This window comes from Limulus polyphemus, unplaced genomic scaffold (genome assembly GCF_000517525.1).
Source record: "Limulus polyphemus unplaced genomic scaffold, Limulus_polyphemus-2.1.2 Scaffold2902, whole genome shotgun sequence".
In the NCBI taxonomy this organism is placed as follows: Eukaryota; Metazoa; Arthropoda; class Merostomata; order Xiphosura; family Limulidae; genus Limulus; species Limulus polyphemus.
Window position 1 is genome coordinate 43,463 of NW_013668512.1, and position 13,250 is coordinate 56,712.

At 31.2% G+C, this 13,250-nt stretch overlaps 1 protein-coding gene across 1 annotated transcript in view; it reads left to right on the top strand.

Moving 5' to 3' along the window:
* LOC106468177 overlaps positions 1–10,974 on the top strand; it is an 18,919-nt gene extending 7,945 nt beyond the window's left edge. Inside the window, exons 2-5 of the mRNA XM_022396481.1 lie at positions 1,949–2,311; positions 8,009–8,317; positions 10,106–10,211; positions 10,658–10,974. Coding sequence (XP_022252189.1) covers positions 1,949–2,311; positions 8,009–8,317; positions 10,106–10,211; positions 10,658–10,661 — 782 coding nt within the window. The 3' untranslated portion in view covers positions 10,662–10,974. The remainder of the gene's footprint in view (positions 1–1,948; positions 2,312–8,008; positions 8,318–10,105; positions 10,212–10,657) is intronic.
* Positions 10,975–13,250: the final 2,276 nt, after the last annotated feature.

The window sequence follows — 13,250 nt, forward strand, 5'->3', positions numbered from 1 at the left end:
CTATTCCTTATAATACGGAGTACCATATTCCTTACAATACGGAGTACGCTATTCATTACAATACGGAGTACCCTATTCTTTACAATACGGAGTACCATATTCCTTACAATACGGAGTACCATATACCTTACAATATGGAATACCCTATTCCTTACAATACGGAGTACCATATTGCTTACAATATGGAGTACCCCATTCCTTACAATACGGAGTACAATATTCTTTACAATATGGAGTACCATATTCCTTACAATACGGAGTACCATATTCCTTACAATACGGAGTACCATATACCTTACAATATGGAATACCCTATTCCTTACAATACGGAGTACCCTATTTTTTACAATATTTAGTACCCTATTCTTTACAATACGGAGTACCCTATTATTTACAATACGGAGTACCATATACCTTACAATACGGAGTACCCTATTCTTTACAATATGGAGTACCCTATTCTTTACAATATGGAGTACCCTATTCCTTACAATACGGAGTACCCTATTCTTTACAATACGGAGTATCCTATTCCTTACAGTACGAAGTACTTTATTCTTTACAATATGGAGTACCCTATTCCTTACAATACGGAGTACCATATTCCTTACAATATGGAGTACCACATTCCTTAGAATACGGAGTACCCTATTCCTTACAATACGGAATACCCTATTCCTTACAATACGGAGTACCATATTGCTTACAATATGGAGTACCCCATTCCTTACAATATGGAGTACAATATTCTTTACAGTATGGAGTACCATATTCCTTACAATACGGAGTACCATATTCCTTACAATATGGAATACCCTATTCCTTATAATACGGAGTACCATATTCTTTACAATATGGAGTACTCTATTCCTTACAATATGGAGTATCCTATTCCTAACAATACAAAGTACCATATTCCTTACAATATGGAGTAACATATTCTTTACAATATGGAGAACCTTATTCCTTACAATATGGAGTAACCTATTCTTTATGGTTCGCCATTCTTCTTCGTTTCAGTCAGTAAAAACACCCCCGGCAGTAAAAAAACCCCGGCATGTTATATTTCTCCTTCATATTAACTTCTCTTCCAATCCAAGCTCGATTTCAAAGAATACACATGTAGTCTCTTTAAGTGCTTGGAAAATGCGATCAGATTTGATTTGGCATTAGTTTGTTTGAGATTAGTTTGAAATCACTTGTTCATTTGATGAGATACTGTTTTTGTTTTGTTTTTGTCCTTTTTTTTTTCCCTAATAAACATTTTAGATTTATTGGAAGTACTATTTTGGTAGAAACAATTCATAAAACGAGATTTTATTGCAAAAAAAATAATAAATTTTTTACTATTTTATTCAATTTTAAATTATATAAATTGTGTTCTTTTGGAATACTGATTTTTTTTCAGTTCACCAGCGTTAAAATATACAACAAAATTGGTAAACCTAAAACCTGTAAGATCTGATACCATTCGACGATAATATTATTAAAACAGCGATACGATAACATTATTCAACTTTACTATCTGAATCGTTCAATTTGTGTTATCGTCACGTATAGCTATTACATTCAGTTTCATGTGCATTAATACCAACAGTTGTAGCATCAGTAGCTATGTACATAAATCACCATTATATCTAGGGTTAAGACATGTTTTCTTCAAAATACAGTGCTGTAATTCCAAATGAGCTTGGATGTTACTATGATTAATTATCATTATTAGTGTTATCCGATACATAAAGATAACTAAAAATAATTATGCTTCTCCCCATAATTACTACTAGCTATTTAATATTATGAGATATGAATAATATTCTGAAATATTTTTATTGTAGTAATACAACTAGACGTAAATGGATAATGAGAATTAGGCCTACACGATTCGTTATGAGTTTCATGTATTGTTTCTTTTATTAATGATTATAATTGTGTAATCTTGTTGTTGCAGTCGGCCTGAAAATAACCGAAGTCTCCATACCCCACTATATAGAAAATGGGACAAAAGAGTCGGTTATCTTAGATTGTAGATACGACTATGGAAATGACGACAAAAACTTAGTCGTGAAATGGTTTCTAAATGACGATCCTGAGCCAATCTACCAGTGGATCACAGAGCTAAACCTCCGCCAGCCCTCTTACCGGCTTCAGGGTCGAATTAACATGAGCTATACAGTAACTCCGTCCGCCAACCTGACCAGGTACCGTGCACTCAACATCCTGCGACCAACAACAGACCTGAGCGGGAAATACACCTGTAACGTCGCCTCATTAGCTAGCGAAGACTCGGAGGAACGCCAGATGACGATTTATGGTTAGATCATTACGAACCCCGAGTGGTTTTGTTGACTTAATTAGATCTCTAATGGAATACTATTTTTAAGAACAAACCTCACAGTGTGATTAGCACGTTTTTAATGTATGATAGCCATTAATATACCGGTCACATCATTCTATACATATAGGAATAAATCTATTATAATAGGACAAGCAAGTTTATAAAACATAAGTAAAAACGATCAGGGTTGTAGCAGAATATGTCCTGTGATATTACAGAATAATATAATATAATCGACCGGTATTAACTATAACCTCTGTTGTATTTTATTGCATCACAGTTGTTTCATAACTCTTGTTGCATCAATTACTATTTTCCTGTATCACTAGGTGTAATATGAAACAAAATCACCATGAACCATACCGCCTAGACTTGTATAGCATCATGATCGACGATGTGTGACAAAAAATTGAAATTTAAATTTGTCATGCGGTCGATTATATAAAAGTAATAGTAATTGATGCAACAAGAGTTATGAAACAACTGTGATGCTAATAAAATACAACAGAGGTTATAGTTAATACCGGTCGATTATATAAAAGTAATAGTAATTGATGCAACAAGAGTTATGAAACAACTGTGATGCAAATAAAATACAACAGAGGTTATAGTTAAACAATTATACAGAGTTAGCACACCCATGTAAATAGAAATAACTCCTAGTTACAGAACAACGCCCTTTTTTCTCAGATATAGATAATATAATCTCGTATCATCATCTGTTAAAAAACACAATAAGTTATTTGATTTAGTTTAATTGTAATAAATATTTCTCAAAAGAAAACAAACCTTCTGGGCATTCAAACAGTTTAACCACAAGTGCTTTGTTTGTTTGTTTTGTTTTTGGACGTTTTGGGTTTTATTATAAGTTCTAAGCCCACCAGACCTGATGACCAAAACAAAACAGAGACACAAATATACAGCCCACATGTTGAATACCCTGCTTTAAAAATCCTTTATATCAGAGCTAGGTACTTGTACGGGTGTTTCAGTAAAGTTTCATTTCCATTAGTATGCTACAAGTTTCAAAAGTTTCATGTCGATGTTAAATCTCCTACAAGTTTCATGTCGATGTTAAATCTGCTACAAGTTTCAAAAGTTTCATGTCGATGTTAAATCATATACAGTGCTGCTTTTGTATACATAAAATACATATACATCAAGTGATGATGAATAGGGAATGCTAATATAAAAAAAAACAATTCGAACATGTATTTAATTATAATAACATATCCCAAACTTTGAAACTGAATTCAATTTTCGGATCGCGTGTCGAGAATATTCTACAAATACAAAACAAAGAAGAAGACGTAACCGTGTATATTTTTTAGCATACCTAATCTTATCTGTTATACCTAACATTATCAAACCATTGTATCATCTGTGGTCGTTTGAAATCAAAATATTTTTCAGAGATATTTAATGGATTAAACGCCATGATGAAATTTGTCTATGCTTAGGTTAGATTTGTATAAACATTTTTATTAAGTCAGTAGTCCTTTGACAGTAAACCTTGAGCATATTAAATGTTTTAAGTGGTTCAGTGATTTAATTGACTAAATAAGATTACTGTTTTGGACAGTAAGTAACATCGCACACTCCTATACAAGCAGGTATCATAGGAAGTCTTTTATTACATACTAACTGGACTATCCGTCCGTTGAACGGGTGAAATAATAACCCGCTTGTAACAAAGGATTCGAAATTGTGCTTCTATATATATATAATTCTTAACATAATTTACATTAAAAGTGCACTAAAAATACATAAAGGTACCAATACTGAAAAGAAAGACGTACTGTTTTCGGGAACTCTATCAATATAAAATTAGATGGGGGTCCAACACCTCTCACGTCATACTGTATCGCTGTTTCAAGTTGTGCTGATTTGGTTTTTCCGAAATCAGCTGGGGGTCTAACCCCTCACCTCTTCACGACCTTCCTTATGTCAGCCTATATCATTGTGTCAAGTTTGGAACTGATTGATCAATAAATGTGGAAAGATACAAGGAACAGATACATACACATATTGACGTTTATTTATATAGATACATACACATATTGACGTTTATTTATATAAATACTGTGTATGTATTTATATAAATAAACGTCAATGTGTGTGTCTATCTATATAAATAAACGTCAATATGTGTGTATCTATATAAATAAACGTCAATATGTGTGTGTATCTATATACATAAACGTCAATATGTGTATTATTGACGTTTATTTATATAAATACATACACATATTGACGTTTATGTATATAGATACACACATATTGACGTTTATTTATATAGATACACACACATATTGACGTTTATTTATATAGATACACACACACATATATTGACGTTTATTTATATAGATACATACACATATTGCCGTTTATTTATATAGATACACACACATATTGACGTTTATTTATATAGATACATACACATATTGCCGTTTATTTATATAGATACACACACATATTGACGTTTATTTATATAGATACACACACATATTGACGTTTATTTATATAATCATGTTTCTTGTGCTAGACGGATTGATGAATCATTCGCATCTAACAAGAAACACATGCTACATAATTCAACTATACTTAACTGTTTACTGATCACTATTAAGTATATCATCACTCCAGATAAAACAGATACTCAAAACCATTTTACTAGTATAACGACATTCTAAATGATATAACAAAGTATATACTGAAGAAAAAAATCACTGTCTTTTATGTATGTTTGATATATCATAATATAAAAAAAAATCTTGGAAAAAAACATTTTTATGTATTTCAAAAATTATCACATCTAAATGTAAGTTTTCTTACAATAAGTGATCAGATTTGTCTCTGAAATCTACCATCTGTAAAATCATAACTAACGTAAAAATTAAGAACAGTATATTTTAAACTAAGAATAAGTCAAACTCAATTTATATTAATAAACGTCAATATTTATGTGTGTCTGTGTGTACGTGTGCATATGCGTAAAATTAAAAAAACGTATATTTTAAAATATGAATAACTCAAACTCAATCTATATAAATAAACGTCAGTGTGTGTGTATCTGTGTAAAATTTAAAAACAGCATATTTTAAACTAAGAATAACTCAAACTCAATATATATAAATAAACGTCAATGTGTGTGTATCTGTGTAAAATTTAAAAACAGCATATTTTAAACTAAGAATAACTCAAACTCAATATATATAAATAAACGTCAATGTGTGTGTATCTGTGTAAAATGTAAAAAACATATTTTAAAATATTAATAACTCAAACTCAACATATATAAATAAACGTCAATATGTGTGTGTGTATCTGTTCCTTATACGTTTCCACATTTCTTGATCAATCAGCACCAAACTTGACACAGTGATACAGGATGACATGAGAGGGGTTGGACCATCATCTAGTTTCATATTTCGGTATTGGTATCTTTATGTATTTTTATTGCACTTTTAATCTATATTACGTTAAGAAAAATTGAAGTCAATTTCTTATCCGTTGTTACAAACGACTTTTCATTTCACCCGTTCAACGGACGGACACTCCAGCTAGTAACCAATATAGTACATGAAAGAAGCAATGCTTTGTGTCACGGACGTTTTTCCTCAAAAGCAGACTTCTCTCGAAAATTCAACAATCAACTTAAACTCAAAATGCTGGAATAATACGTTCACCATCTTTATATAACAAATAAAAGTCGACATCGCAACATCCAAAATCACAACTCAATAACTAATGATAGTATTGTAGACTGTCACGCGAATCACATGTGTAACTAGTTCTAAGAATCACGTGTGTAGCCAGTTCTACGAATCACATGTGTAGCTAGTTCTAGGAATCACGTGTGTAGCTAGTTATACGAATCACGTGTGTAATTAGTTCTACGAATCACATGTGTAGGTAGTTCTTCGAATCACATGTGTAGCTAGTTATACGAATAGTATGTGTAGCTAGTTCTACGAATCACATGTGTAGCTAGTTCTACGAATCACTTGTGTAGTTAGTTGTACGAATCACATGTGTAGCTAATTCTACGAATTATGTGTGTAGCTAGTTCTACAAATCACGTGTGTAGCTAGTTCTAAGAATCACGTATGTAGCTAGATCTACGAATCACATGTATAGCTAATTCGACGAATTATGTGTGTAGCTAGTTCTACGAATCATATGTGTAGCTAGTTCTACGAATCATATGTGTAGCTAGTTTTACGAATCACATGTGTAGCTAGATCTACGAATCACATGTGTAGCTAATTCTACGAATTATGTGTGTAGCTAGTTCTACGAATCACATGTGTAGCTAATTCTACGAATTATGTGTGTAGCTAGATCTACGAATCACATGTGTAGCTAGATCTACGAATCACATGTGTAGTTAGTTCTTCGAATCACGTGTGTAGTTAGTTGTACGAATCACGTATGTAGCTAGATCTACGAATCACATGTGTAGTTAATTTTACGAATTATGTGTGTAGCTACTTCTACGAATCATATGTGTAGCTAGTTTTACGAATCACATGTGTAGCTAGATCTACGAATCACATGTGTAGCTAATTCTACGAATCACATGTGTAGCTAGTTCTACGAATCACATGTGTAGCTAGTTCTACGAATCACATGTGTAGCTAGTTCTACGAATCATATGTGTAGCTAAATCTACGAATCATATGTGTAGCTAAATCTACGAGCCTTATGCGTGACTAATTCATGAATTCTTTTTAATCACGAAAAGCATCTCTCAAATTGTGATATAATTATTAGCTTTTAAAACGTAACCATTGTAGTAGTTTGAGATTCTAATTTTAAATAATAAAACGATTATAAGGTTCTAATTTGTGAAATAATTACAAAGCTATAACGTTCCCTCCCCACAAAAAATCTTTTGCGTGCAAGATGAGAAATATCTTTGAAATCTTTGTTTTGAAGATTTAATCTAACACCAATTAAACAATAACTTTTACTTGCACACTTTAAAATGAAGATTGAATTTAACACAAATTAAACAATAACTTTTATTTGCACACTTTAAAATGAAGATTGAATTTAATACAAATAAAACAATAGCCTATATTTGCACACTTTAAAATGAAGATTTAATTTAACATAAATAAAACAACAGCCTATATTTGCACACTTTAAAATGAAGATTTAATTTAACATAAATAAAACAATAGCCTATATTTGCACACTTTAAAATGAAGATTTAATTTAACATAAATAAAACAACAGCCTATATTTGCCCACTTTAAAATGAAGATTAAATCAACGCAAATAAAACAATGGCCTTTATTTGCGCTCTTTAAAATGAAGATATAATTCAACACAAATAAAACAATAACCTTTATTTACACACTTTAAAAAAGGTGTAATTTATTTTAATGTCCGAGGTGTTTATCTTTCTCCGAATGATCTCCAAGTGATAAAGTGTGTTTAGCGCCATTAAACTAATGGTATTTAAAAGGCTACTGCAGAGTAATATATTGTAGTAAGGACGATCATTAGTTAGTGTGAGAACAACCCTAGCCTGTGCTTGAAATCTGCTTTACATAATAGTCATGAGGATGTTTTATAGTTACATACAGAGCAGAGTGGGCCAATATAACTTTCAACCACATCTTTTGCTCATTATTATATAATTTTTTCATCTCTTTGACACAGCTCCACCTAGGAGTTTTAACTTCAACTACACCAAAACGGATAGAGAATCGTCGAATTTTACTTGTGTAGTAGAAGGAATTTTTCCAGAGCCTCAGATATCTCTGCTTTTAACCAACCCAAACTTGAAAAGTGCAAAATCAATCCCGCTACACAATAAGACTATCTTCAGTAAAGGAACTTACAGTGTCATGAGTTACAGAGAGTTGTTGGACAAAGAATTGCCCAGTGGCGGCCCCTCGGAATTACAGTGCGTACTATTTATTCCAGGCACGGACTTTCGTAGAGAAAAAATATTATCTTACTATCCAGGTAAGTATTTTATATATGTTGAAATAAAGATAGATATATATGGCCTTTAAATTTGTTTTAAACTTTAATTAAAAACAAAGCTTCAGATGGACATAAAACCGCTATATATATATATATAATAAAAGTTATATATATTATAAGGCTTAGTGCGTAATATTGTGGTTGTAAAAAAGGAAATATGTTAGCATATAGGTCAAGCATATTAAGTTTAGCTGAAAGACAAATAATTTTAAGTTATGGTTAACAATTATTATGGAAATATTAAATACTTCATAACTGATCTCCCTAGAACGTTTCTAATGCTGAAGGAGATGTGGCTCTGTTTGCCAATAAAGCATAAATGGAGTACCCTATTCCTTACAACAAATGGAGTACCCTATTACTTAACATATGGAGTACCCTATTCCTTAACATATGGAATACCCTGTTCCTTTCAACAAATAGAATACCCTATTCCTTACAACAAATGGAGTGTCCTATTCCTTACAACAAATGGTGTACCCTATTTCGTACAATAAATGGAGTACCTTATTCCTTACAATATGGAGTATGCTATTCCTTACAATATGGAGTACCTATTCCTTACAGTATGGAGTACCCAATTCCTTACAATATGTAGTACACTATTCCTTACAATATGGAGTACCCAATTCCGTACAATTTTCTTACAGATAACTGTAGTACCCTATTCCTTACAATATGGAGTATCATATTCCTCACAATATGGAGTATCTTATTCCTTACAATAAATGGAATGCCCTATTCTATACAGTTTCCTTACAAATAACTGTAGTACCCTATTCCTTACAATATGGAGTACCATATTCCTTACAATATGGAGTACCATATTACTTACAATATGGAGCACCATATTCCTTACAATATGGAGTACCTTATTCTTTACAGATAAATGTAGTACCCTATTCCTTACAATATGGAGTACCCTATTCCTTACAGATAAATGTAGTACCATATTCCTTACAGTATGGAATACCCTATTCATTACAATATGGAGTACCCTATTCCTTACAGTATGGAGTACCCTATTCCTTACAATATGGAGTACCCTATTCCTTACAGTATGGAGTACCCTATTCCTTACAATAAATAGAGTGCCCTATTCATTACAATAAATTGAGTACTATATTCCTTACAATAAATAGAGTACCCTATTCTTTAAAATAAATGGAGCATTCTATTTATTACAATAAAAATTCTATACTTTTTAAAATTGAAATTTTATAAATTTTGAATATGGGTAAAATCGAAGTTTTTATTATAGAGATCAGTATGTGATCGTGCCCCATTTAAACAATGAACTTCACACAGCATGAGTTATGATGTTAAGTGTCTGAGTTTAACAAGTTTTTATTATGTTGTATTATTATAGAAAAAGAAACGAGTTCGTGGATAATGTCTTTAATTCATTCCTGCTGTAAGCGTTATTATCATAAATCTATATTATTACAAGTTTCCATCGTGTGGAATAAATAAATCACAAAACATTTGCCTGTCTTTCGCTGTGTTATAATTGGAAAATGTATTTCAGAAATCTCATAATGAATTGCTTAAATTGATTTGTTTCATAAATAAAACTCGTGTATATATTATTTCTCGTAGACGGTACTATAATGGAGAATACATTATTCGGGTAATGTTGCTTATTATAAAGATAAGTGTAAAGTAATTCACAGGTAAAAACAAAAAAGCAATTTAGAATTTATATATATATTAGCGTCATTGATAGTCAGGTATAATAACAAGACCAATCAATGTTGATTCTCCTAGAGCACCTGGCGGGCTCTGCTCTCCGCTTCTTCCCGTTCTGGAGCACATCTCTAATTACTGCTGCTGTTCTCCTTGTATCGACTGTGCCTAACTTTATATATATAAGGTAATCGGTAATTTATTATTTATTCTGTTCACTTCGAAACTTATGGCACACGACAAGTTTACTTACAGATGGATTTTTTTCTGTATGTAAGTTTCGTGGCTTCATTCGTTTTCGTGTGTCTTTATGAAATCAGGATATTTTTGTTCAGTGTGTTTTCATGGAATAGTGTCTTATTTCATGTGATCAGTTGTCATTTAATTTCAGACTTCTGCTCAGTATTTTGAACTTATACATCATATGGAAAATATAATCAGTAATCAAGTAATCAACTTCCACATCTAATAGTGTTGTTACTTTTTCATTAAATGAAAATTACAGAAAAGATCTTAAAATATGGTTATTTGTATTTTATTGATTGATTTATATCTAAGATGCAATTACTTAAACATTAGATTATAATTTGATTTCCATGAGAAATGTACTTGGACGTTTTTTCTTCTTCATAGTTAAGAACCAGCTGGTATGTGGGTCTCATTCCCTCTGGTTGAAAAACACATAAGAAAAAAAATATTGTTGCTGTTGTGAATAATCTGTACATAATGAACCATTTTTATGGCGTTTAACGTGTAGCTTGAATTAATGAAGGATGCAAACTTTGGATTAGGATTATCAGTTACTTTGAAATAAACATGGTGATCATAAACTTTAATGTTTCTGTTAAATAAATTATATTGGTAAGAGAAGTTTCAATTATTTTGCTTTTACTAGGTATGTTGTTGTAAAGATGTAATTATAAATAAATAACATGGCTTTAAAAATCGGACAGCTTCGTATGGTTTCTGCTAAAGGTTTTACAAGTTACAACACATGCATATTAAACAACTCTTTGGGTTAAATATCTGTTCTACGTACCATCGAATTTTCACAACAGTTATAGAAGTTAAATAAGCCAGAATGGTCCAAACAAAGAAAGATAACATTATAATATTGCTATAAAATGGTACTAAGAGAAAGTAAACTCGTTTTATTGGACTTGAGGTTCATCATAATTACTCCATGTTGGTTGGTCTAATTCTGATTATTGTATTTGAATCATTGTTCCATTGAATTTCACGAAGAGGCCCGTCAACAGCATTTTCAACCTGTTTAGCACAGGAGTCAGTCAGTCAGTAGCCAGGCGAGCATGAAATAACAATTATCTTTAGATGTTGGATGGAACGATCCTCTAACGCTTTCAATCGATTCGTTCCTTCACGCCATAGTAGGCTACTGATGTTTTGCATGGATGCCTTAAAGTTTCTCTTTTATGCATGATCACTTCCTCTGATGCCAATGAAGTTGATAACTTGGGGGTAAAAGTGTGCAATCAACGAAGGACTCGTTAAAATGCTTATTCAAAAGTTACAGACTCATTTCTGAACGTTGCTGCTGTTAAAGTTTAGCTTGGAATACCCCTTTTACTAAAACATTCGATCACAAAAAAAATACTTGAACAAACAATGAAACTACAAGATGGTTCGTAAGTTCACAACTAGTCATTTTTTTTAGTAACCTACGAGTAAATTATTACTTTTTTAAAAAATTACAATAAATAAATAGATGGTTAAAAACAAAGTTTTATATTTACACAATAAAAACTTTATTGAAGCCGTACGGCTTCCACTTTAAAATATCGCTTTAAAATTAATAAAAGCATTATGTTTAAAAATCGTTTTTCATTACGATAACGTAATGACCTTCAAGTATCGTGATGTATCTTTCGTAATAAATGTTATTCAAACTTTAAATGCGTTAGCAACTATTACTATCGTGGATTACAAATATATTTTTTTTATTTTATAAATACACATAAACACATTAAAAATTATAAAACAAAGCTATAGAAAATAGCTTCCGATAAGTCCTATTCGAATTGTAACATGAAATTAGTGGCGAAACATAATTCTTCGTTAACAATTCTAATCGAAAAACTATTACAGAAACACATAAAGCATAACTACAGTTGTTAGCAAAACTCTGAGATGCTATAACCTTCTTTAAAGTTATATCTAGCCGTGAGTGTCAAAGATTGAATTTATTCAAAGCTAATCAACCAAACAACAGATATCAAAGTTAATCAGTCGAAATTTTTCTTGAAAATATTACCTTACACCATATCAAACAGCGCTGCATATTTAAATATTAATTGACTAATATAACAACAACTCTTTTTAAAGCGTGAAATAACGACGAAACACTTCTTTGTTTACAACTCTTTGAGTAGGTGAAATTACCATCTCTGTTATTAAACTACCACATCTATTATTAAACGAATACGTCTAGTTTAATAATAGAGGTGGTAGTCTAATAATAGACATACTAGTTTAACAACAGAAGCGGTAGTTCAATAATAGAGGTAGTAGTTTAATAATAGAGATGGTAGTTTAATAATAAACGTGGTAGTTTAATAATAGACGTATTAGTTTAATAATAGAGGTGGTAGTTTCATAACAGAGGTGGTAACTTAATAATAGAGATGGTAGTTCAATAACAGAGGTGGTAGTTTAATAATAGATGTGGTAGATTAATAATAGACGCATTAGTTTAATAAATAGAAGTGGTAGTTTAATAATAGACGTGGTAGTTTAATAATAGACTTAATAATCTACCACTTTTATTATTGAACTACCACCTGTATTATTAAACTAATACGTCTATTATTAAACTACCACCTTTATTATTAAACTACAATATATATTATTAAACAACCGCCTCTATAATTAAACTACCCCCCTCTATCATTAAACTACCACCTTTATTATTAAACTACCATCTCTATTATTAAACTAATACGTCTATTATTGAACTACTACCTCTATTATCAAACTAATATGTCTATTATTAAACTACCACCTCTATTATTAAACTACCACCTCTGTTATTGAACTACCACTCTATTATTAAGCTAGCACTTCTATTATTAAGCTACCACCTCTATTATTAAACTAATCCGTCTATTATTAAACTACCACCACTATTATTAAACTACCACTTCTATTATTAAACTAATACGTCTATTATTAAACTACCACCACTATTATTAAACTACCACTTCTATTA